At 37.1% G+C, this 27622-nt stretch overlaps 1 protein-coding gene across 1 annotated transcript in view; it reads left to right on the top strand.

The window, feature by feature from the left end:
* Positions 1-27622, top strand: part of Ccdc148 (coiled-coil domain containing 148) — a 198100-nt gene that overhangs the window by 164397 nt on the left and 6081 nt on the right. Inside the window, exon 9 of the mRNA XM_042683543.1 lies at positions 25320-25437. Within this exon, the coding sequence (XP_042539477.1) occupies positions 25320-25437 (118 nt within the window). The remainder of the gene's footprint in view (positions 1-25319; positions 25438-27622) is intronic.

Here is a 27622-nt window from a genome sequence, read left to right as displayed (position 1 = left end):
CCATGTCTCTAAACGTTTTTCTGCCATTAAGGAAAATTTTGTATAGACAGCAGTTAAATCATTTTTTAACCCATTGAGCCATTCTATCTTTTAATAGATGAATTAAGACCATTTATCTGTAGGCCAATTATTGAAATAGATTTACCAATTTTCCCTTCCATACCTTAATAGTTTGTTGTTTTTATAAATAAGTAATCTTTGATTGTTTCCTACATCTCATTTATCTATTCTCCCAGCAAGATTCATTATTTCCTGAACTCTCATTCTTGAGTATACCTTTCTTCATATTGAAAGTATTCCTTTAAATATCTTCTTCATTCCTGGCTTGGAAATCATGAATTGCCTTTGTTTATACTTAATATTTAGGGTTTTTTATTTCTTCTTCTATTTGAAAGGCTATTCTAGACATAGTACTTTTGATTGGCAATTAGTTTGCCTCAAGGATTTAAATACATTAGTTCATGCTCTCCTTTTTAGGGTTTCTCCTGAGAAGTCTAATGTTTCTTTAGTAACATTGATTTATTTACTTCATTAATTAGTTGATGCTACTTTTTTGCAGCTTTTGGCAGTTTTTCCTTGTTTTGGACTATTGTCATTTTAACTACAATATGATGCAGGAAAGTTCTTTTCTAGTCATGTTTATTTGGGGATTAAATGCCTCTTCTATCCTAAGATTCCTTGCTTTTTCTAGCTTTGGGAAATTTCTACTATAATTTCATTGAAGAAGCTTCTATGTGTTTTGTCTGTATCACAGTTCCTTCTTCTATACCACACATTTATAGGCTGGGTTTCTTAGTTGTCTTCTAGAGATTTTGAATTTTGTGGTTATGTTTACTTACTCCTTTTTTAATTATCTGAATACAATAATTTCTCTGCCTTTGTTCTGATTGTCATAGTCAATTTGTAAGACTTTCAATTGATTACTTTTCATTGGATTTCAGGATTTCATTTCCATAATTTTAAGGGTTTGTGTATCTTTGCTGAATTTTTCATTCAAGTTGAATTTCTCATCCCACCATTAATTTCTTCTTTCATTGTTTATTTGAATCATCTTTGTAAGTATCAATAATTTTTAAATAATATTTTAAAAATTATTTTGTCTGGCATTTCAGTTATTGAGGAGTTATAAGCTTTTAGAGGAGTCATTTTGCCTTGCTTTTCATGGTGTGTGTATGTATGTGTGTGTTCCTTTGTTGCTATTGGAGAACCTGTTAGTATAATTATCTCTTCAAGTTTTTTTTAATTGGCTTACATCAGTTATTTGGAAGGAGAAAGTGATTTTGTTGTTATATTCCCGCACATTTGCAATATATTTCAATCAATATTCTTCCCGCATCCCTCTGCTTTCTTTTCCCTTCCCAACCAATTTCAGTAAGTTTCATAGTTCTATTTTCAGAGCTGCAAACAAGCTATTTCAACTCAGTATATCTAAACCTTTTATCCTCCTTGTTAGCATAACCCCTTCCTACTAATACCCACTCCTTGAACAGAGTCAATGTTTTGTTCTTGCATTGTCCCTCTTGATCAACAGCTGTTACTGAGGTTCTTTTTGCTTGTGCATGTAGACTTATGGTTTTATAAAGTTACTTTTGTCATAGGTTAGGTCATCTTTGGAAGAATTTAATACAAATTTCCATAGTGGGTTGTACTAGTTTATATTCCCACCAACAGTGTATGATTATTGATTGATTGATTGATTTTTCCCCCTGATGCTCATCAGCATTTTTGTTATTTATTTTCCTGGAAGTTGCCATTCTGACTAGAGTGAGATGGATTTTTATTGCGTTATTTGATTTGCATTTTTATGGCTAAGGATACTGATTATTTCTTCATGTGTCTATCAGCTATTTGTATTTCTTCTTGTGAGAACAATCTGTTCACTTCACATGTCCATTTATTAATTGGATTATTTGTTCTCTTGCTGCTTAATTTTTTTAGTTCTTATTTTTTATATCAATCATTTATTTGTTGAGTAGCTGGTGAAGATTCCAATCCAAAGGATGTTTTGTTTTGTTTTTGTTGTCTTTTGGTTCTGGTGATTATTTTGATTACTGTGCAGTAACTCTTTAATCTGATATCATCCCATTTTTCAATCTGGCTCCCATTCTGTGGGCAACCGTGTCCTATTCAGAAAAAAAACTTACATGTATCCAAAACTTCCCAGGGTTTTTCTGCATTCTCCTGTAGTAGGTTTAAAGTTTCAGGTCTTATTTTGAGCTCATTGGTCTAATGCAGTTGATTTTTGTACATGGTGAGATATAGAGATCCAGTTTCAGTCTCTTGAAGGTAGATACCGATTTTCTCAGCATCATTTGTTGAAGAGGATGTATTTTCTTCATTGTATGTTTTCAGCTTCTTTGTTTAAAAAAGTTGGTTGTAGGTTTTATTCTTGGGTTTTCTATACTGATCCACTGGTCTTTGGGTCTATTTCTGTGCCAGTAACCATGGTGTATTTGTGGCTCTATATTCAATTATAATTGGAAGCCTAGCTTGTGATAGCTCCAGTGGTACTCTTTTACTTTGCTATTCAGGGTCTTTTTTTCTTCCATGTGAATTTTTGTACTGATGTCTGTAATTTTATGATACTGTAATTTTAATGGGTATTATATCAAATTTTTACATTGCTTTTGGCAGTATGGTCATTTTCGTAATATTACTTCTGCCAATCCACTGCATGACTCAGTTGATACAATTGATATGACTATCCACTTATGATGAACTGATACAAATTTCCCACTTATGAGGAGATTGGGGATTAAAACACAGGCCTCTTTGACTCTCTTTTGCTTCATAAACTTGCTTTCTTAATGATTTTTTTCATCAAAAGTTCAGAGGAAAAGCAGCTCAAAAGGATTGCTACACCCCCAAGCTGTTCATTCCCAAAGGAAAAAAATTCCTCATTTCTAATAAAAATCTATACAGATATTTTAATCATAGCTGCCCTAAAGTAATCTTTGTTATCTCTGAACTTACTGTGAAGTAGGACTTGGAATTAAAAACCTCAGTTTATTTCAGAAAAGGTGTCTAGAAGGACCTGAGTTTTGTTAGAGAAAAATCATTTAAAATAACTTAGAAGCTGAAAACAAGTTTTTAACAATATCAACATATGTCTATTGAAATAACCATGTATTTTAGAGCAAACTAATTAAAACCAAACAAGATCTCTTAAGACCCAAATATGTTTTCTTAATTTATATCGTACTGTCATATCCCTCCGTGTTTTCTGAGAGCCTGTACATATGTAATCCTAGAGCCAACCTCTGATCTTTACCAATCTCAAAATTCCTGCCTCTTGTTTTCTACTTAGTTTGCTCTTCTCCATTAGAAGTCATCTTCATAAGGGCAAAGCTATAAACGTATTTTTTTTCTCATTACAATAGAAGTTATCTCCTCCTTTTGTTCTTTAGGGGAGTAGAAGTTCTTGGACCTTACACTGGCCTTTTAATTTCCTCTATCAACAGGATAAAGTTTGTGCTTCTGGTAACATACAGAATGGAACCTAAGATATAGTTAAACTTATTTCACCATTTCTTAATTTTCTACTCATCAAATAATGCTTAGAAGTTGATAGTTCTAAGAGATCTTTAAAAAAAAAAAACTACAAAAAAAGAAAGCATGACGCCATTGCAGGTATCATGTGAAGACATCAGCCAAAAGCCCAAAGAAACCCCTGGCAACTGTAGGGATGAAAGCCTAAAATCATTCACTTAATATAAGAGATTTCCTGATTCCTGGTGTGTGTCAGAGAATGATGACTATCATGGCTATGAAGTTGAGCCAGTCTTTGCAGAGTTAAAGAGTGGATAGACTCGTCTCTTATATGGGAAAACAATGGTGGTATTATTTTAGCACCACCAACGTATTTAATTTAAACATTTAATAATATTTATTGAATAATTGTTATCCTGGGACACAGTGATGAGCAAAAACACAAGTCCTGTCTTTCAGGACATAATTGTTGGTGAGGCCAAGCACAAAGTGCTATGAGACAGCACTTAAATTAGGCAGTGGATAACAGGAAATGAGTAAGAAGTCTTCATGAGGAAGTCTTCCAGGAATGGGACATGTCTTCTTAACAAATATCCAGCTGGGTGCTGGTTGCTCATGCCTGTAATCCTAGCTACAGCTCAGGAGACTGAGATCTGAAGATCACAGTTCAAAGCCAGCCTGAGCAAGAAAGTCCATGAGACTCTTATCTCTAATTAGCCACCAGAAAACTAAAAGTGGCACTATGATTCAAAATGGTAGAGCACTAACTTTGAGCTGAAGAGCTCAGGAACAATGCCCAGGCTCAGAGTTCAAAAACAAATAAACAAACAAGCAAAAAAGCCCAACCAAATAGCCATGGCACTTTTAAGGAATAAACTAATTTAGTATAACTGGAAAATAGAACTTGGAGTGTATTAGGAAAGTATGTTAAGAAAAGAAGTAAAGTAAAAGCCAAATTATGGGAGTCTTATGAAGGCCTTAAATCTTGCAATTTTTGAATGTGATAAATGGTGGCTGCTTTAATTAATGTATTATTTCTGTCATTGCATTAAGCAATTATTAAATGCACTTACTGGTTTATATCTTCTATATTCCACATCTAATCTGTATCTCTCCTTCAACCACCACCATGTGAAGGTGGTGAAAGTACAGCATCTCTAAAGTTCTTACAGTTGTCTTAGGTGATGCAGTAATGTATTTATGATACATGTAGAGAGATTTTTAATAAATTCCAGGATCCTAGAAGAACCTTGTATAGAAACTCTATCTACCATTAGAGCAGCAGAAAAAAGTACAAATACAGTTAACCATGGAGGTTGCACATATTAATTGCATAAATGGATTTAAAATCGCATTAGGCATATGAGTGGATCTGTGCGTTATTAGGGGAAAGAAGTTGTTTATGTGAGGCCTTGCCCAGCTCTCCTACAAAATGACCTCAGGAACATCATCAGAAATAGAATTTTAGCAGGATGTTTCTTTGGTTTTATTCAGTATCATGTGTCTTATGTATTATTGCCTTATCTCATAGTTATACATATCTCTTACTTTGGACAGCCTTAGTACATATGATCTTTACTTAAGCTTAGAGCTTTGGAGAATATCTAGAAAGCTTGACTTTCTATCTATATAGGGGAAACACAGCCATCCTATCTTCTATTGAGTGTATTTTCTGGTGACTTTTCAGTAATAAAACTCCCTACCTTCAAATTAAACTTCAACAGAACCATTGATAAAAATAGTTGATTAAAAGTGTCTTAAGAGAAAAAATATCTTAAGACAATTTTCTCTTACTGAATTCTTCTAAAGTTCTTTTGATGAAATGCTGTAAGTTGAATCCCTCTTGACTTATCCTGAGTGGAAACAGAGAACAATGACTTCTCTGTATCAAGTCCCAATCATTCTTCAAGATCACTTTCAGTTTCCCATTAGTCTTATCAGTGCCATGTAAGGAGTCTAACTTTCTTTAGATTTCCTGAGTCAGTGTTCTGATCTTTTAGTGTTTGCTTGCCTTCTGAATTACCTCTTAAGAATTCAAATATTGATTTTAAGACATTTAATGATTTTCTTTTCTAGCATTTTAGTAGATATTAAATTGGGGTCATAGTTATTTTAATTGGAAGCTAGTCAACCAGAAGTAATTATACTCTCTAGAATATAATGATGTGTGTGTGTGTGTGTCCAAACACATATGTAGAGAGTAAAGTTCAATACAACATAGTTTGTAAAAGAGCAAGGACAATTAGCAGAGGAAATTAAATTTATGTGAAAGGATTTCTGAAGGAGGGATAATAAACAAGTTAGTGTGAACTTTCCTCTGGTGATTATTAGATTGAGTCATCTTTCCACAGTCTTTGGCTAGATTTGTGCTTGACCACATTAAAAAGAAAGAAGGTTGTGGGCTGGGAAGGTGGCTCAGTGGTAGAGTGCTTGCCTTGCATGCATGAGGCCCTGGATTTGATTCCTCAGCACCACATAAGCAGAACAAGCCGGAAGTGGTGCTATGGCTCCAGTGGTAGAGTGCCAGCCTTGAGCTGAAGAGCTGAGGGACAGTGTCCAGGCCCAGAGTTCAGGCCCCACAACTGACAAAAAAGAAAGAAAGAAAGAAAGGAAAGAAAGAAAGAGAGAAAGAAAGAAAAGAAAGAAAGAAGGTTGTATAGAAGGGAGAAAATAGTAAATAAGAGAAATTTAACCCATAATTCGAGTGTAATTGTGTGTTTTCCATCTTAATCATGCACTTAACAATTGGCTGTGGGTAGAAGGAGGGATGCAGGTTAGGACCTGAACTGTTGCATATGCTGGTTTCTAAGGCACAAGTATCTCCACCATAACCTAGGTCAAATTGCAAGCTGATGTCATTGAACACAAAGTTGGAAAGAGATATGTGATTGTACAACATCATGTTTAACTATATAGACATAACCTCCAAAGCATCAATAAATGTAAAACATGGTAAGATGCTAGAAAGAGTTGAGTTTCAAGTATTCATTATCTTTGTTTTAATATATTCTTTCATTGTGTGTTTATATTATATAGTTTAATGTATAATAATTGCTAAGTTTACCAAGTAGGCTGCAAAGATACTAAAGTTTGACAGTTGGTTCCCCCAGCTACATGGAATTGCCTGTGAGCAGGCCTGACATGTCACATTATCTGTGCTACCTCCCCTAGTGAATTTTATAAAAAAAACAGGAAGTAACGTCCGAGGCCTTACTACATCCAACAGATCCTTGGCCCTTGTCCTGGCTTGTGCAGTGAATTTGAAGGCAGGTGAAAGTTGTCCTGGAAACAGAGTTTTGTATAGTAGTAGTTTGGTGAAGCTGGGTGTGAAGTTTGTGTTTCCATCTTTTCTTGTTGAGGCAGATATCTTTGGGAGCAAAGAAAACAGAAAACTCTCAGGATGTGCTAAATATTATCTTTTTTTTTTTTTTGGTCAGTCATGGGGCTTGAACTCTGGGCCTGGGTACTGTCCCTCAGCTCTTCCGCTCAAGGCGAGTGCTCTACCACTTGAGCCACAGTGCCACTTCCGGTTTTCTGGAGGTTTATTGGAGATGAGGGTCTCATGGATTTTCCTGCCAGGGCTGGCTTTGAACTCTGATCCTCAGATCCCAGCCTCCTTAGTAGATAGGGTTACAAGCATGAGCCACCAATGCCCAGCAAGTATTATCTTTTTAAAATAGTTTTCTGAGTGATCTTAGGTAGGGATAAAAAAATTCTCAAAAATGGAATGAAATTTTTGTTGATTTTTTTTTGATAGTAGGGCTTAAACTGAGGGCTTTGACAATGTCCATTAGTTTTTTTCACCGAAGGCTGGTACTCTACTACTTGAGCCACAGTTCCACTTCTAGCTTTTTGCTGGTTAATTGGAAATCTGGTCTTGTTTCTTGCTCAAGTTGGCTTTGAACGACAATCCTCAAATTTTAGCCTCTTGAATAACTAGGATTATAGGCATGAGCAATCAGTACCCAGTGGAGTGAATATTTTTGACAGGTGTCTTAGAATTTTAAAAAAAGACAAGAAAATATAATAGGAAAGCAAAAAGAAACTGGAGGCTATGGAAGCAATACTAACAGAAAAAGGAGAAGTTTTCTGGGAATAACAGCAAACAAAAAGAACAAAATTGGGGGGGGGGGGCGGGGGAAGGATGGGATGGGAAGGGAAAACAAAGGAGGAGGCTACAATGCTTGATAAGAAATGTACTCATTATCTTGCCCATGTAATTTTAACCCCTCTGTACAGTATTTTCACAATAAAAAAAGAACAAAATTACTGGTGATAAATGAATGTTAAATGATGATGAATCCTCAGACATATAACTACACGGTTGATAATTTTAGTGTGGAAATTAAGATCACTTTGGTATAGAGTAGCTTCATGCAAAATTGCCAATTATGAAAGCATCTCTGAAGACAATTGTATAAGTCAATGAATATATTGGGGAAAGTGGAAAATGACAAATGCAAACTGTGTCTGTGAGCACTTGGAGAGAAGAAAAAACAGAAGCTATATAATTCAAATATGGAGGATAAGCCAATAAATCCAGTGAACTAGAAACAGCATTAAAAAACAAAGTATTAACTGGAAGCTGGTGGCTAACACCTGTAATCCTAAACTACTCAGGAGGCCCAAATATGAGAATTGAGATTCAAAGCAAGCCTGGGCAGGAAAGTCTGTGAGGCTTTTTATCTCCAATTAAATACTAAAAAGCTGGAAATGGGATTGGAGCTATGGCTCAAAGTGATAGAGTGCTACCCTTAAGAAAAGAGCCCAGGGACAGTGTCCAGGCTCCCAGTTTAAGCACCATGACCAACACCACCACCAATAACAGAAAGAGCACTAGCCTTGAGTAAAAAAGCTCAGAGACAGAGCCCAGACCAATAGAGAGAGAGAGAGGGCAAAGGATAACAGATAAACTCTCCTACATGTGGGACATTGGTGGAGGAAGGATCTCACACATGCCCAGAACCAAAATGAGGCGAATGGTCCCAAACAAGACAAAAAGAGATATTAACACTTAATGGACTAATCAGAGTAGTTTAGGTTATAGGACAAGCACAACCATCAGGAGTCTATGGTAGGAAATAATAAAGAGTATATGAGCAGGATGCAGATGGGATACTGGAGAGAGAATTACATTATAATCAGAAAAGACCCTGTCCAACCAAAAGGAAAATGTAGTAGATTTTGGATCAGACATCGGAAAACCTTGTTAGCACAGGGCAAAAATAATAGGAAATAAAGTAGCATTCAATGTACTGTTCAGTAGAATAATTTTCTTATCTCCGTGATACTGGCTTTTCTATGCCATCGGCACCAATTCTAGAAAGGCAGGGGTTTCAACATTTTAGAGAGCAAAATTATTACTTGGTGAATATGTGAAATACAGATTACAGAACCTAGGATTGAGAACCTACATTTTAAAAACAGGTGTAATTGAAGATTCCAGTGCAGCTGGTTTCTGAGTAATACAGCATAACTAATCCATGGCCTCTGCTGGTGAGACAGGGCTGGAAACACTTCTGAACATGGGGTTGAACAGGTACAGCATTTGCAGTCCAACCTGGGGAGCAAGTGCTGTGAGAAGCAAATTCATGGCCCAGCTGGGACAATTAACTGTCAGCTGCTTTGGAAATATCCACTCCTTGTATTTGACTTTTTATCTTTGATTTTTCACACACACACACACACACACACACATATATGATTTCAAATTTTTTTAGAAATAGTTGGAGTATCCATCTTAATTAAAGTAAAAAAATTATAACTATTTTATTTTCTTTTTTCTTGTGCTCTTCTTGGGCCAGGGCACTGTCTCTGAGCTTTTTAGCTCAAATCTAGTGCTCTGCTACTTGAGCCATAGGTCCACCTCTGCACGTATGTGTACATGCTCCACTGGAGATAAGAGTCTCAAGATTTTTTCTGCCTGAGTTGGCTCAGAACCACAATCCTCAGAGCTCAGGCTCCTGAGTAGTTAGGATCACAGGCATGTGCCACTGTTGCCCAGCTTAGACTTGCTTTCTTTCTTATTCAGTCAGAAGTATATACAAGCATTTTACATATTAGTTGAATAATAAGTATTTTTATGAGAATATGGCTTGATAATGTATATGTGATACCTTTAAATAGATGATTTTCAAAACATAAGACATTTCATACATACCTAATAAGTATGTGTATCTAAGTGTTCCTAAAAACACTTTATATCATCAAATGTGCTTGTTGTTATAATATCTTATTATTGAAGAGGAAAAGTCCACAGGTTTCCATCAAACAAACTAGGAGAAAAATGTATCACTTTGTCAAAATATTATAGCTTCTTATTCTTTATAACTCTTCCAAATCTCACAAATGAAAAATTGTCATTACTAGCTTGATTGAGAGGGTTTGAAAGTTCTAAGTGTTTCTAAAAGAACAAGGCTACTGGAGCCTTTTTTTTCACATTAGAAGTCTTTGGTGTAAATTAATCTAAGCAATCCTCCAAATATTCTAGCTTCCTAAGATTTCTATACAAATTTTATGTTGGATGGGCTCAGAATGGGTCCTCCTCTGGTGGATAGCAGTTAGACAGTGCAGAAAGACTGTCTATAATTACATTGATATCCATATGTGAACATTTTAAAGCATAGAATTGAGTCAGTCTAAGCAAGGTATTTCTACTTGAAAAATATATACCTGCATATTATATATATGTACACATATATGCATATGTATAATCTTGTCTGTGAGCAAGTGATGAAATTATTTTTAAAGCCAAGAATCTGAGCAGAAGATAGAGTTCTTGATGTGACAGGTACCAGACAAAGCAGAGACATGATATCAGGAAGATGTATATTCAGAAGGGAGCTTTAGGGAATATTCTTGTCTCTTGAAATAACAGGATCTGGCAGATAGGAGTTGAGACATCTGGGAGAAGACAATAAAGATTGTAATACAGAGTCACTTAGAAATGTGAGTTGCCTTTCATATACATGGCAAGGTTGACTATGCCTCTAAGAAACTGGAATCATATAAACACTAACTTATAGCTTTAGGAAAAAAAATAAAATATCCTTCTTTTTTCTACCCAGACAACAGGACTACCTAATAGCTTATGTCAAAGTAAGCAACCTAACTTTAAGGGGCACCATTAATACTTAATAATACCTTTTTTCAGCTTAATGTGGATGAAAGCTGAACAGTGGTTTACATCTGTAATATCAAAATGCAAGAGGCTGAGGTAGGAGGGTTGTGAGCTACCATGAGCTACAGAGTAAAATCTGAGGCCAACCTGGGATATATAGTCAGACTTTGCTTTAAAAAAAAAAAAAGGATGAAATAAACTTTTCAGCATATTTACTGATTATAGGGTCATGACATGGCTCCAGGAGAGAGCCAGTCTGTCCTCTGGGCCTGATCAGAGGACTCCTTATGTTAGGAGCCTGCTTTTATTTTCTCTCATGATATGGCTTGACTATCTGTGTTGATATAGACAGGGCTCTTCTTTTAGTGACCCTTGTCAACTCTGTTGAAATTGAGCAATGTTGGGCTGGTACACAGCATTTATTAAAGTGAAAATTTGTAAAAGTTAGGTAACTATTTGTTCACTCCAAAAACTTACTTAAGAAACGCTTCCCTGCTTCTCTTAGGATTATTCCCGCCCCCCCCCCCCCCTCCAGCTACTCTCAAGTTAGTGGTTTAATTAGGGTTAGGATATACTATTGAATTTTTAAAATTGTGACTGGTTAGAACCCCATTTCATGATACTTCCCTAATTATACTGCCATCTAGAAGTTTCTTCATTTCCTTTGGAAAGTGACTAAAGAGATGCCCTATGGAAGATAGTTGTGGACATCTGTTGCTTCATGTAGGAAAGGAAAATACAGGGTTTCTGAAGATTCATTTTCATTCCCACCTAAATGAGGCTGAGAAAGTATCAATGTATATGTCCTTAAAATGGAAGATGAAGCTCAATGATCTAGGTATTATTTGTAAATTATGTGGATCTCTGCTGTTTATTACCTTTTTTGATAAAGTTGGCTCCTTCTCTAGTGAATTGATAATACTATTTCAACATTATGTGCTTGGCCTCGGGAAAGAGCTACACACTTCTCTTTTGGTAGAAATGCCACCTTTGCAACAAAAAAAATCACATGATACATTATAAATATGTTAGAAACAATAGCAAGCAAGAAAAAACCACTTGTGTCCCTATCTTGGGGTTTATTTCGCTTAACATCATCTTATATGGTCATATATATATAGCTTTTGGCCTTTTCTGCTTGTCCAACACATCTACTAGTTATTGCAAACAACTAGTGCCTGGCTTACTTCACTTAATATAATTTTTTCCAAGTCTTTCCATTTCCTAACAAATAGGGCAATGTCATTCTTTCTGATGGAAGCATAGAATTCCATTATATGTGTATGTGTGTGTGTGTGTGTGTGTGTGTGTGTATACATATATCACATTTTCTTGATCCATTCATCTACTGAGGTGCATCTGGCTATGGTAAATAATGCTGCGATAAATATAGTTGTTTTGGTAGCCTTAGTATGGCCTTGTTTATGATCATTTGGGTAAATGCCCAAAAGTGGGATTGCTGGATCATAGGGGAGCTCTATGTGGAGTCTTTTGAGGAACCTCCATACTGCTTTCCATAGTGGTTGAACAAGTTTACACTCCCACCAACAGTGCAGTCGGGTTCACTTTTGGCCACATCCCCTCCAGCATATGTTGTTATTAGAGTTTTTGATTATAGCCATTCTAACTGGGGTGAGGTGGACTCTCAATGTTTTGATTTGCACTTTTTTTATGGCCAGAGAGGTTGAGCATTTCTTCATGTGTCTATTGGCCACTTTTATTTCCTCTTCAGAGAAGTTTCTCTTAACATATTTATAATTATCATGCGATTTTGTTACTGTGTATGTTCCTCCCCCATGGTATAACCCCTGTTTTCACTGTATTTGATGTTGGTGCCATGCATCTTGTATATGTACTTCTCTAATTCGGGGAGGGGAAGGAAAAAAACAAAATGCTTAAGTAAGGATACAGACTGAACCCATTGTAACAATGAGATGTACAAAAAACTATGTTGAAAACGAACTTTACATTTTCGACAGGGGTAGGGGTAGGGGTAGGCGGGGCGGGAGGGGGGAGGTGGGTGAGAAGGCAATAGTAGGCAGAAAAGGAAGGAGGAGACAATACTCAATAGGAAATGTAATCATTACTTTGCTCATGTAACTGTAACCCCTCTGTACAGCATTTTTACAATATAAAAACATACAAAAAACAACAAAAAAGAAATGCCAACTTTGGCACCTCACCAAAAAACACTGAAGGATATGCACCAGAGCTCTGGGGAAAGGTCTTCTCTCTGGAAATATAAACATAAAGGCTCATTTTCTGAGTGTACTTTTTTAAATTTTTGGTCACGGGGCCTGAACTCTGGGCCTGGGCACTGTCCCTCAGCTCTTCAGCTCAAGGCTAGCACTCTACCAGTTGAGCCACAGGGCCACTTCCAGCTTTTTCTGCTTATATGGTGCAGAGGGATTGAATACAGGGCCTCATGCATGCAAGGCAAGCACTCTACCAGTAAGCCACCTTCCCAGCCCCCTGAGTGTACTTTTTATGGAGGTGTCTGTCTTTAAAGAAAAAAAAGTGATAATGAGTTGAGGACTCAATCCCAAAGGCCTGATCCTGAGACAGAATCTGCTGAGTGAGTCAATGAAAAAGCTGGTTCAACATCAACTATAGCTGGACTAAGTCAGCTTCCTAGAGAGCTAAGGGGAAAGCACTAGGAAAAAACCCACAAACCCAAAATATAAATTATTGTCTTTGTTTTTTGAAAGCATATTTTGAATGTCTAACCAACACATTTTGCTAAAGAAAACAGTTTATAGTGTTCCTAGAGGGGAGGTTAGAAAGGTTACTAAAAAGAAAAGAAAAGAAATGAAAGAAAACCAAAACCCCAAAGGTGTTTATGAAAGTAACCGTTCTGTTACACTGATTTTTGTTTCCCTTCACATCAAATGTTAAAGAAGCTGTTTGCGAAGCCTCTTTGCTGATCATTTTTTTAGGCTGAAAGAAAATCAAGGTTGACTTCATTGCCTTGGGCGGCTGAATCACTAAAAAAAAAAAAAGAAATCTTTGGTCCTTTTGATGTTTGGTGTCTACAAAAGTTCTGAGAGGCCTGAGAAGGAAGAAAGAGAATGTAAGAAGTATTACAGAAGCCAAGTTTTATTACTATTATTTACATAAATTATTTGCTTGAGGGAGAGGACTGTGCTTGCTTTCATGTTTTGTGCCACTCCACCCAACACTACAGTGAACAAGGGAAACAGTTAAGACATCACTCTGCAATGTTTACCTCCCAAAATGGGCAGGGATGGGCATTAATGCCAATTCTCACAATAAATAGAAGTTAAAATAGATACAAACAGACGGTTATGATCTTACAACATGGTGGTCTGTTTTACTAACAGCATTGTGTATGCTTTGTTGAGTATTTGCGATTCTGAGAAGGTTCCCTTTGAAAATCTGGGCTTCAGAAATTATATATACCTTTTGAGAATTAATTGTTAACCCTTGAATAAACCTAATCACTCATGCTTAGCATTTTCTTACTTTTAAAAACATTTCTTACCAGGTGCCAGTGGCTCCCCAGTCAGGAGAGTGAGATCTGAGGGTGATAGTTCAAAGCCAGCCCAGGCAGAAGTCTATGAAACTCTTACCTCTAATGAACCAGCAGAAAGCCAGAAATGGAACTGTGGTTAAGTAGTAGAGAATTAGGCTTGAGCAAAATAGCTAAGAGATAGTGCCAAGGTTCTGAGTTCAAGCCCTAATTCTGGCACAAAGCAAAAATAAAAAGGAAACAACAATAAATTTCTTTTTCTTTACAAACTTAAGTGGGATTAAAAAATTAATGAAAGCTTTTGCTGTTGTATGTTAAACCCTAAACCTGAAGTTCCCTAGTTATAATCATTAAATAATCACTTAGGTTCTTAAAGATTTTTAAAGTCTAATATATATTAATTGAAAGGTTAAACTGTATTGACCATTAACTAGCTGTGAGTTCAAGAGTCACTGTGCAAATTACCTAATTTGTGTGAAATAGACATAATTTCTCAGTGAACTCATAGGGCAAGTGACAGCTTCTGTGTGTACAAAGGCAGGACCTTTGATTTGTGCTTCTAATTATGTTCAAGTTTGGGGCTGGGAAGATGGCTCAGTGGTAGAGCGCTTGCCTTGCATGCATGAGGCCCTGGGTTCGACTCCTCAGCACCCCATAAGCAGAAAAAGCTGGAAGTGGCGCTTTGGCTCAAGTGGTAGAACGCTAACCTTGAGCTGAAGAGCTGAGGGAAAGTGCTCAGGCCCAGAGTTCAGGCCCCATGACCGACACACACACAAAAAAAAACCAAAAACCTAATTATGTTCAAGTTTGTTTTTTGTGCAGAAATATGGTTGTTATACATGCCTGCACATGGTGCTTTCCTATATGATTGTTAAATAAGCCAATGTATAGAAGCAATTATGCAAATAAATACTGCTCTTCTTAGATAACATTTTACCTTTCAGTTCATCATAAATAATTCCTGAAAACAGTCCTATTGTTCTTGGCCATGACCTCCCTCCAAAATTATGACCCTAAAAAGTCTGCATTGTGGATATTGTGAATTAATTTGGCTTTTGGCATTCATGGCTCCTGGTTGTCTGAAGAAACCAGACACAGACTTGTTCCCTAGTAGTTCAAATTCTTCTTCTTCAGCTCCTTGAATGATTCTGCCACAAATAGTTCTATATTCAGAATACAGAAGAAGAGGAAGAGCATCAGAAGCCAGGAACCAGGGAGAGAGCAGCTGAAAAACACAGAGAAATTGAAGGGCAACAGAGTAAGTTGGGAACAGTCTGCAGCCCCACTTTCTTTGCCCCACAAGAGAGGAGTGGCTCTTGAAGCCTCCACAACAAGGCAAGCTAGGTGCCCTTGGCCCCAGTACATAGAATTACCTATGGCGTAAGCTCATACTTCCCTCAAACATTAAACCTAGTGTGGGGTTTGGAATAAGAAGTTATATCAATGTGACAGGTTAGCATTGAATAAGAAAGACATTTTATAAAACTCTCCTTTTCTCAGAGAGCTATATGTTGAGAGGGAGCCTACTGAAAGACTGAGCTACTGTGGAGACTTGAAAACAAGAGGCAACCATGGCTTAGGGAGCCTTGAAACATCTTGCCACTGAATCTGCATGAGAAGTGGTCATGGAAAAGGAGAGAATCTAATGTGGACCTGCATAGAAGTTGATTCAGTAGGGAGCTCAGGCAGTGTGCAGCTCAGTTGCCCTACCAACCATGTCATGAACAAGTCCCACTGTCTAAGCTAAAACTTGAATACGAAGCCTGTGAGTGCTTACCCTCCAGTCAACTAGCTGCAGGTGTCTGCTGCCAGAGAGCTCAGAGCCAGACTCAGGATCACGTGATCTCCCTTACCTCCTCCCTCCCACAGGGTAGTGAACTGCTGGGTACAGTCTATAAACACTGAGACTGGCAGCCAGAGTGCCAGAGTTCCTCAGTTCTTCATTGCCAGTATTATACAGAAAAAAAAGAATACAAAAGCTGCAAGAGAAAAGTGCCAGGTAATCTATAAAGGCAAATGCTCAGTGTAACAGCAAATTTCTCAACAGAAACTTTAAAAGCAAAGCAAAGAGTGCATGGAATAATGTCTTTCAAGCTCTGAAAGAAAAAATAGCTGCCAACCTACATTACTGATACAGCAAAGCTCTCATTTATATTTGAAAGAGAAATTAAAAACCTATGACATGCAAAACTAAAGGAATTTGTAACTACTAAGTTAGCATTACAGAATATGGAAAAGCAATCTTACATACAGAAGATGAAGATACACATATAACAATGATAATATAGGAAAGAACGAATCTCACTAGAGGAGTAATAAGCAAGTGAAAATTAGGAGAGAATTAACTATTATAAAGACAAAAATTACTGTATAATTTTAGTAATAACTGAATATTAAAGGTTTTGATTCTTTAATCAAAAGATACAGGTTGGTGGGTTAGTTTAAAAAACAAGACCTTACCATTCCTTGCTTACAAGAAATGCACTTCTAAGGCAAAGACAAACACAGGCTTGAAGGGAAAAGCTGCAAAAGTTTTCCAAGGCAATAGGGCCCTCCAAACAAGCAGGAAGAGCTAGACTGATGAAATATATCTGATGAAGTCAACTTCAATCCAAATGAGTAATGAGACAAATGCTACGTCATACTAATAAAGGGAACAATCTCTCAAGAGAAAATAACCATTGTTAACATCTATAAACCAAATGTTGGTGCATTCAACTTCATTAAACAAACACTCATGGGCATAAAAATCACAGATAGACTCAATAAAATAATAGTGGATAACCATACTCTCACCAATAGATAGACCAAAAAGTCAATAAAAAATTGATAATCAAATAACACTACAGGTGAAATGGGCATAACAAACATGCACAGGATGTTCTAACAACTGCCACGTGCAGAAACCCATGGAGTTTTATCCAAAATAGATCATTCTAGAACCTAAACTTTTAACAAGAAAATTTAAATAACCTCCTTCATTTTACCAGACATGATGAAACTAGAAATCAACAGCAAAAGAAATTACATAAAATATTCAAACATGTAGAAAATAAACAGTACAGTTTTGGATTGTTAATAAGTCATTGAAACAATAAGGGAGGCAGAATAAAAATTCCTAAAAATCAAGTGCATATGAACACACAAATTACCAGAACTTTTTGGACTAAGAAGAGGCAGTGTAAAGAAGTTTATAGTATGAGTTCCTATATTCAAAACTCATAAAAATCCAAATATAATGTGTACCATTAGATTAAACCAAACCTGAAATTATTAGTAGAAAGAACTAATAAAGTTCTTGACAGGGCTAGGATGTAGCTCAATGGCAAAGTTCTTGCCTACCAACTGCAATGTCTTAGGTTTGATTCCCAGTACCAAAAAAGAAAAGACAAAAAAGAGATCTTGACAGAGTTGATTTAAACAATAAAAATAATAAAATAAAGAGTTTGTTCTTTAAAAGGTAAGGAAGATTCACAAACTTAGGCAAACTAGCCAAAAGAAAGGAGAGGACCCACATTACTAAGAATAGAGATGAAAGAGGGGTAATCATAACAAATGACAATGAAACTCAGAAGATGATTAATACTTAGAAAACTTACATTCTAGTAGATTGGAACATTTAGAAGAAATGAATAAATTTATAGACACATATGACCTACCAAAATTTAACCAAAAGGATAAAATCCACATAAATAGATCAATGATGAACAATGATATTAAAGCAGTCTCTCAAGTAAGAAAAGCCCAGGAGCAGATGGATTCAGTGGGTTGCATCAGAGTTAAAACCTTCCATCATAGATAATAGTTATCTAAATGAAGAAACAATCCATAGGATGGGAGAAAAATCTTTGTAATCGACTTATTGAACAGAAGCTGAATATCTAGACTATATAAAGTGCTCAAATTTTAAACAACAAAAGAATCCAATGAGAAAATAGACAGATAGTTCCCAAGAGAAGTCCTAATGGCAAATAAATACATGAAGTAAATGAATAAACTTTTCTAGAATTGTCACTAGGGACTAAAGACAATATAGCCTCTTCTCCACAGGTACTCTCTATTTCCAGGAATTACAATAGAGTAGTGTCACCTTCAAGAAACTGTGCTTCCCAATTCTGAAAACTATTGAAAGGACCAATCAAAAGCAGAGGCAGGTGGGGAGTATCATCTAGAGGTTGGAGCATTTATCATTAACAGAGTTTAGAGTTGCTGGTGTGTGATGATTAAAATTAGATTTTGGTTACTTATTATTAGTATTATTATTTATTTGTGGATAATAGTTAAATGTGTATAGATAAAACACCTTGCATTGCCTATCTCACACGTGAAATGTTGACAATGAATAGTCTAGGCAAGTCAGATAGCAAGTAGAAAGAGTTAGGAATAATTATGCTTTTCAGTTCTGGACTCTCTCATGTTTTTGGTACATAGTCTCTGCACTTTTATATCTCTGTACTTCCATCTCAGGTGAACTTGGGCAGTAGGCTTGGAACTGACTGTAACCAACAACAATAAACAATATACTTCACTCCCATTTATGGGTTTTTGCTTCCAGTGTAATAAAATATATCTACCACCTCATGGCTGCAAAAACTATTACCAAAGAAAGTGGCTCATAGTTCTTTATAAGGCCAAGATGCCTCGAGTTACTTCCTCTTTGATTTTTCTGAATAGACTCTAAATATGAGCAAGAAGCCTGAGGTTCTCAACTGTCATCAAGACTCTCAGTGGTTTGTCCATCAGAAGGAAAGTGGCTCAGTACCAGCCATTGTTACAGCTGTCCATCATCTGCTCTAAGCCAAGCCTAAAAAGGCAGGGAACCTGACATTCATCTATGTTTGGGCCACAGTGTTGAGGGCAGGGATGGGAAGGACAGGGTTGAAAGATGCTTTGCTATTGAATGTCAACAACATCACACAGGAATTTCTAGGCTGGATCCGTTCTGAGGCATGTTAACTGTGATGTTTAGTACTCAAACACAAATGAGTGTGCCTAGACAGTAATTTGTACCAATTTTTGTCTTGATAATAATGGTCACGTAGAGCCCTCTGATGTGTCCCCAGACCAACAGCAGCATGTGGATTAGAAATGGAGATATTTTGGGCTCTACCCACTGCTGTGGAATCAGAGGCTCCAGAAGTGTCATCCTTCAGGTGACACTGATGTAAGCTCGTGTTTGAGAATTATCGAGCTATGAAGTTTTGGTTTTCCCTGAACGCTACCAGCTTCATCTGGGGCACTTGTCACCAAACATAGTGCATGGGCTCCACAATCAGATTGTGATGTTGTTAGTAGGGTAGGGCCCAGGGTTCTGACCACTGAAGGTTGTTTTTGGTGATTGTTGTTGTTGTTGTATGTTTCAGTGATTCTAATGACAGTCATAGTTGAAAACCAGCATCACAATCTACCACAATCTCAACAGTACTCTCTATTTTAAGATTTCATAATCAATACAAATAATTTGTTCAGAAAAAAACTATGCATTTTACCAGAGTATGAATTTAAGTAGGTATAAAATACATAAAAATATACATAAAAATAGGAATTATATAAAAGTTCACAGGGTGGTAACCTTGTTATTGTTTTTCCCTACTATTGTACCTAGAGCTGTGCTTGGCACCTAGTAACTATGTGCTTCAATAACTATGTGTTAATTTAGTGAATTAACAATCAGTGAAAGAATGGGGTTCCACGAGCCTCACAAAGGAGCCAGTAGGCGCTCTGAACTGGAAGAATAGTCTCTGTTTGGGGCTGGCAGGGGTTCATCTGTTTCTGGTTCTGCAAATGTGCTTTGAGTCCTCTTTGTTCTTGCCCCACGCCCATCTGTACCAGGATCTCACAGCCTTGTGTCAGGATTCACATTACTATTTGCAGAAATTGGACTCTGCAGATGTCCTCACCAGAATCCCCACGGTGTAGGAGTGTTCCTGGCTGTGGGTAACTCAGGAGGGTTATGTTGTGCATCGTGAACATCTGCTCATGCAATTTTCCCTTCATTCCCCGGTTTTGCTTGAGAGGTGCAGGCACCTGGCCTACCTCTGTTTTGAGGTGCCCATTGTTCCTTGTCACAATATCCTGTGGAAAATGGAGAAGTCCTTTCTCTTGCTGGGAAGAATCACCTACTGAGTGGATTGGAGCCAAAATTAAATAAATAAATAAAAGGATTTCCCAACAGGCAGAAACACATTCCCCCACAGTCCTAGTCCTGAAACCCTATGGCAGGAATGCCTCTTGCCTGGGCTTGTTTAAAGATTTTCTGTTCAGTAGGGAAGTTTGTGACTTAAACACTAAGTAGTAAGTTTGTTTATAAAGTGCCTTTGATCACTTCCCCAAAACATTTTTGTATGTGTTCAATCCTTTTGGAGCCCACACCTTAAGAGTTGTCTCTAGACTGTTTTATGTATTCCTTAAATCTCCTCCTCCTCCTCTTCTTCCTCCCTTCCTTCCTTCCTTCTTCCTTCTTCTTTCTTCTTCTGCTTCTTAACTGTAGAACTTGCCACTGATTTCTTACTGAAGAGTCTTTTCCACCATTGGTTGCTATAGCTGTTGAGACTGGAATCACCTGTGACTCCACATAACAGGAAAGCCAAAATGGTGTACTTTGCTCATTTCTTACTGAAGTTTTATTGAAGCTAGTAGGGGCTGTTACTGCAGCTCAAGGTGTTTTTCAAACCACCTGCATTTGTGGACCCACTTCTTAGAGCATAGTGAGCACATAAAAAGTCTCCCGGATGAGATATCAACTCTCCATTTCTGCATGAAAGCTTACTGTCCCTTCAACTATATTCAGGCCTGGAGGTTTAACTAAACTCCTATTCAGGTTATTGTTAATGCTGTGCCCAATTCAACAGCAGCTGTTGCTTTTGAACAATATGATGCTTTTCCTCCCCCCAAGAGAAGTGGAAACTGTCTCTTCTGCAGTGCTTTCACCTTTGTAGACTCAGGGAGCGTAAAATAGCCTGAGAAATGAATGCAAGGTTCCTATTTGGGAATTCAGAGCACAACTTAAAAACTATTGAGTTTAGCCACTTCCTGACATTGACTTTCATAGCAACAGTTTAATTTGGAGAAAATCTGCTACCTCAAATGGCTAAAAGTATTTATGTGGAAAAATTTTCCAAATGATTGACTTTACTATGTTGCTATTTTCTTTCCCCATGAATATGTGAGTGTTTGGCCTTCTCCCAAGAGCTTTTCTGCATCACTTCTCTTTAGGCAAAGAATTTTTTTCTAGCTAGAGTAGAAGAAGAAGAACTAAGACTTTCTCTTTTTAAAATGAGGTAGAGTTTCAGTCACAGCATCTGTAAAAATAAAGAATGGATGTGCGACCTTTGTCCTTAAATTTTCTTATGCAGGTCTTTAAGGTCATCAGATTAACTTTTATTCCTCTGTGGCCAATCTTGTGCTTCCTCCAGGTCTACCCTGAGTCTCTGCTGCATCTCTTACTGCCTTATGCCACTAGTTCTTCAGCTATCTCTCTACTGGCTGCTCTTGCCAAGATCACCAACCATATCCTGTTATTACACTTGAAGGTGCTTTTAAATCACTTGCAATTATGTACTCGCTTTTTAAGAGTGTGGTGCATACAAAAATGATCAACAATTCTTTAGAACTTTGGGGTCGTTTATAACACCTCATTTTCCTAAGGAGTTTTCTTGTGTCCCTTCATTTGGTATTATTTCCTTGGAAATCAGTCCTAGGCCTACTTGTCTTCTAACTTTACATTCTCATCCTGGATACACCATGTGCTCCTTGGGGTGGCTTCAATTCCATGCTTTGGATGACAGTCCTCTCCATTTCTCCAGCTGAGCTATCAGAAGGTAGTTCTGTGTCCAAACTGAACCTTTATTCTTCGTTTGCCTGTCCCTCTTTTAGGTTTCCAGCCTTAGAAAGACACCATTGTTTACTCTGCCAGACAGAAACCTCATATTCTTTCTGTCTCTCTTTCCCTCCCCGTGAGATAAACTAACCTTTTTCTATTTATTTTATTTCCTCTGTATCTTTTAAATTCTCATCTTCTCTGACCTCCTAGCAATTTCTCCCCTGCCGTAGGTCAGAAAACAATCAGCTTCTATCTGAATTGCTCTGCCCATCTTCTATATTGCAGAGAAATTTATTTGGATCATTGTATTTCTCTGATTAATAACTCTCACATTTGCAGAGTCCCCATGACCTGATCCCATCTTTACACTTCATCCTGAGTTCTTGGCACCTATCAACCTTGCATTGTTTGTACTTGGTCTTTCTAACTCTTCTCTAGTTTTTCAAACACACCACGCTTTAGACTTCCACATGTTATTTTTTTCTTCTTCCTGGCATATTTTTAAAAATCTTTTCTTTCTTTTCTTTTTTTTTTAAGATTTGAGACTGGGACTCAAACTCAGCACCTGACATTGGCTGGTGCTCTACCAACTGGGCCATGCCTACAACCCCTATCTTTTCTTTCCCTAGGTGAATTTTTACTCCTTTGTTGGGTCTCAAATTCAAATGCTCTCAAATCTAGCAAAGGCACCTCTCCAAAGGCCTCTACCCCATTGTCTTATCAGAGAATAGACAATCTGAACAATTATAATTGCCTTTGTTTTTTGTTTTTTTTACTCTTAGTATTAGATTGTCAGTTCTCCCAGCATAGACCTCCATAGTGATCATTGTGTTGCAAGTGCCTTGTACAGTGTTTAACTCATGACTGGCAACTAGCTTAGTAAATAACTGTTAAATGAGCTTCACAGTAGATGTGAGCTACGCTTCTCTATGACACTAGTGCATGTAATCTCACTCGCAGTTTCTTCCTCACTGTCAAGCTCCCCTGGCAGGAACAGCTATTACTTTCCCACAAAGCAGAGAAGGGAAAAACTTTGTTGCAGACAAAGCAACCTATATATCCCACAGGAAGAGAAACTTTCCAAAGGTTCCAAGAATTAGCATATGGTAATTGCCAAGTCCCAGGGTATCTTTTAATTGAACCTTCACAGTAGTTCACTTAGCTTGTACTCAGTGCTTAAATTGAGTAGAACTTCATTAGAGAGGTTGTGTCATGCCTTGGTGATACTGGAGAAAATGAGAAATAGAGCTTTCTGTGACATGGAAGCATAGGAGAGAGGGAGAGTTCTGGACTGTTGGGTCTTTTAATCCACTCTTCTTGACTGTTCTGACTCATAATATTGGAGATAAACTAGAAGATGGCCATGATCCCCCAAATGAAGCTGGGGTTTTCCTTCTAAATTCCATGCTAGATTTGTGTTTCTGTCCTTCTTTTCCCTGCATGTGCTTCTCCTCCAGTGCCAGCCTCCCAAGCTACCAGTTTGCAAAGAATATTCCTTCCCATACATACTTAAAATACTCCATACTTTCTTAAAATATGACTGTTGGGCTCAGCCCACCAGTGCTTCCCTGTACCTCCCTGTCCACATATATCCTTGATGTTGCTCTTGCCACATAGAACCTTTCCCCTCCCTGTGACCTTTGGTAACTGGGGTCTCATATATCAACCTCACACTTGCCTTCTCTGCCCAAAAGACATTTGTAAGCTTCTTGGTAATGTGCCCAAATTATCTGGCCAAGGGTTTAATACATAGTAGGTATTTAAGAGAAAAGAGAGATTATTATTTAGAAGGGGAGAAGAGAGATCAAGGGGAAAGGACAGTGCTGGAAAAGGGGTCTGATAGTGAGGCGTAGTCTTGGACTCTGAGATCAGTCATCTTGGATTTGATTTTTGATGCTGTCACTCACTGAATATAAGACCTTGGACATGTTATATCACTTGTTTTGCTTCCAAAGGGGCAAAGTGAGATTTTCAAATAGGATTTTTAAAAAGTACTTCAATATATAGTTGTTGTGAATTCTAAGCAAACAAAAATAAACAAAATAAGTACCAGGAAATGGGCACTTGCAAGAGGAAAGGGTAAAGACAAGGGGAGGAGGGAAGAAGAATGAAGGGGGAAGGCAGGAAAATGCAGGCAAGAATTCACCACAAAATTGAGAAATATAAGGGAAGGGGTGGGTCAAAGGGGGTCAAAGATATTAAAATGGTGACACAGATCATTATACACATAAACTGCTTTGTTAGATGGCAAAAAATGCAATATATAACCTAAACTTAAAATAAGGGGAGGGGAGGATAGGGGAGAGGTAGGTGTGTGACATTCATCAAAGTGTACTGTGTTCATGAATTGCATTGGTGAGTGGCAACTCCTTTATACAACTACTTAAAGATAATAAAAATATTCAGAAAAAATAAACAAAAAACAAAGCACTTAGCATAGGCCTGATGCATAGTGAAGCTTCAGAACATGAAGGATCTGGAGAAGGTACCTTTGTCGAAAATATGAATGTGTGTTCTAAAAGACATTTGTCACTGATGTCACAGAGAAAGCTAAATTTAGACTGATAATGGTAGAAGATAGAAGAGAACTCAGGAGCTTACTTTTTTGAAAAGGTGTATCACATCTCCATAACTGAAGAGATGAAAAGGGTAAGAAGACAGCAATCGAGGCTGTCCTAAAACAGATGACAGAATGGCCAATCTGTTATTTAAGTGCTATTTAAATGTGTCTGGGTCAATATCTGATTATTTTAAGGGGGATGCAAATCTAATGAGAAAGGAAAGTCATGTTTATGCTGCCATCTACAGATGTCAAAGTGTAATTTTTGAAGTTCCTTAGCACACACCCACTCAGAAAATACACTCCTGACATTATGAGTGAATATACATATTTATTTTTATTTGTATATATTTGAAATTTTAGTAAGCAAAATAATACTGACATATTATTGTCATTTCTTTTCCTTTGCTTCTTAAAAAATGTTTATATGTTAATCAGGAAGGCAGCCTTTATAAAACTACACAAATTATGTTAAAACTTGTCCTCAAAAGACTGCTGCAGTGTCTCAGGGGTGGGCTGGTCATTGCCAGCAGATTAGTTGCAGCTGTGGCAGCCAGGGCTTAAAAGTATAAAGAATCTTCCATGAGGAATGAGATGAACTAGGTTTTACCCCAGGCCTCACTGTATTCCTCTGGTTGTTAATAAAATCACTGTAAATTGCACACACTTGCCTTTCAATGTTTGGATATGGGAAATCAAAGACAAGTAAAACGGAAGTAGGAGAACGAGGCCACCTGTGGGAGTCATCTTGCCCTGAACCCACCCCTCTCCTGTCCATATACTCCCCACAGTCATTATCCTGCTCACTCAACTCGCCTGTGTGCTCTTTTTCAAAAAGGGTTAAATATAGACAAGAATTGTTGGAGAGGCATTTAATGGAAAAAAAGGAAGTGGCCCTTCAAGAAGCACACGAGGAAGAGGAGAGAGAGAGGAGATTGGAAGCCCTTCGGAAGCAGGTGTGGAACTTTCCTGGGAGGTCTGTTTATTTGTTTCTCTTTAATGTACTCTTAAGGAATGTTATTATTAAGAACAAACTGTGGTTTAGCTCACTGAATCTGTTATAAAAATAACGTCCTCATGGAAAGGGTTAGATTTGTAGTGGACCGTTTTCAGTTTCTCTATATATTAAAAACCAACAACAACAACAAAAAATACTTGCTCAGTGCCTCAAAAAAAAAAGCTCTGTCAAGATTTAAATGTACCCATATTACCCTAGATTATGAGGTGAACAGCATCCATTTGCAAGGTGAGCCTTTCATCTACTCAAAGGACTTTATTGTTAGCAAAAAGAATGTGGTAGAGCAAGATAACCAACTTTGGAGGAGGAATCTCAGTTTGGAAATCATCCCACCATTAACAAACACATTAAAAAGTACTTAAAATATTTTTGTGTGTGTGAAGAAACACAAACTCCTACTACCTTGCCTAATAGATGTTGGCAAAGTAGATAAAAGTAAATAGTAGATGGCAATTTAAGAATTTGGGAAATGTGATGAAATTGTTCTACTGGTAATTTTTTTAGAACTCTGAACCCAAAGTGAGTGGTTGATGCTGCCAACTCCAAAATCTTAGCCATAGGAAACAGCTGTCTGTCTTCCCATCCATGTGCATGAGGGTCAAATAGCAACATAGTGAGAAACTGACCTTCAAAAGTTGGCTATTCATTAGCAGAGTAAAGTTAAGCCATTTGGTTAACCTCCCTTGACTCAATTTCCTCATTTGAAAAATGTGAAAAATAATGATAATAGTACTTGCTTTATGGGTTTGTAATAATACAAGTTCAAATCGATATTTACTAAGTGTAACATGTTCTTCTAAACACTCCTAGGTGTCACTTGGCTTAATCTTGAGAGTAACTCTATAATGTAACAGCTATTAACAGCCCCATTTTATAGAAGAGGGAACTGAGGAGTCACACAGCTGCTAAATGTGAGATGGGATTCAAAACAAGATGGTCTAGTTAAGTGAGAGTACACAATCTGAACACAAACAACTCATTAATCATTGTCCTCTTCAAGAAATTAGATTATAGACATAAATTCAAAGCATAAGGATTCTGGTTACCCTAGATCTGGCAAAATTCAAATTACTCAATCACTAACAAGTAATTCATACCTCAGCCTTTTGGAGATAAAATGGCTGACACATTTTTGTTCAAAATATCACTTTGCTATTACTCAAACAAAATATAAAAGACCATGGTGTATAATTATTTTATAATAATTAGGACAAACTCTCTTCCATCTATAAGTCCTTTGAAAAAAATATCAGAACTCATTTTCTGTAATCAGTGTTTAGAATTATACTCTAAGATACTTTATCCAGAAAACCTACAATGATTATGGTAGGTTTACCTTCCAGTTATTTTATTACAGTTCCTAAATGGCATTAAGAATGCCATTTATGTCACAGTAATTCTTGTAGAATTAACAGGCAGGTGTTGCGAATGCCACATATAATTTACAAAATTAATAGCTTCTTTTCATTTTAAGATGCAGATTTGAATTATCATACAGAATAAGGAAATTGGTGTTAAAATGACTGTGCAGTTTTGGAAAAATGGTTTATCGTAGTCCTTAGAAATCTAATTGCCTGTATGGAGGTTCCTCAAAAGACTTCACATAGAGCTCCCCTATGACCCAGCAATCCCACTTTTGGGCATTTACCCAAATGATCACAAACAAAACCATACTAAAGCTACCAGCACAACTTTGTTTATTACAGCATTATTTACCATAGCTAAGATATGGAACCAACCCAGATGCCCCTCAGTAGATGAATGGATCAAGAAAATGTAATACACACACACACACACACACACACACACACACACAAACACACACACACAATGGAATTCTATGCCTCCCATCAAAAGAATGACAATACCCCATTTGTTAGGAAATGGTAAAACTTGGAAAAAATTATATTAAGTAAAGTAAGCCAGGCCTAAAGAATTATAGATCCCAAGGTTTCCCTTATTTGCAATAACTAGTATATGTCTGGGACAAGTAGAAAAGGTCAAATGCTATGTATAGATGACCAGATAAAATGAAGTTAAGCGAAACAAACCCCAAGATAGAGACACAGGTGGTTTTTATAAGGTACTATGTGTTTTTTTTTTTGTTGCTTTGTATGTTCCTC

The sequence above is a fragment of the Dipodomys spectabilis genome, unplaced genomic scaffold (assembly GCF_019054845.1).
Source record: "Dipodomys spectabilis isolate Male_0828 unplaced genomic scaffold, ASM1905484v1 ptg000081l, whole genome shotgun sequence".
Lineage (NCBI taxonomy): Eukaryota > Metazoa > Chordata > Mammalia > Rodentia > Heteromyidae > Dipodomys > Dipodomys spectabilis.
The sequence above is the reverse complement of the archived record's forward strand: the minus strand, read 5'-3'. Positions and strand labels throughout refer to the sequence as shown.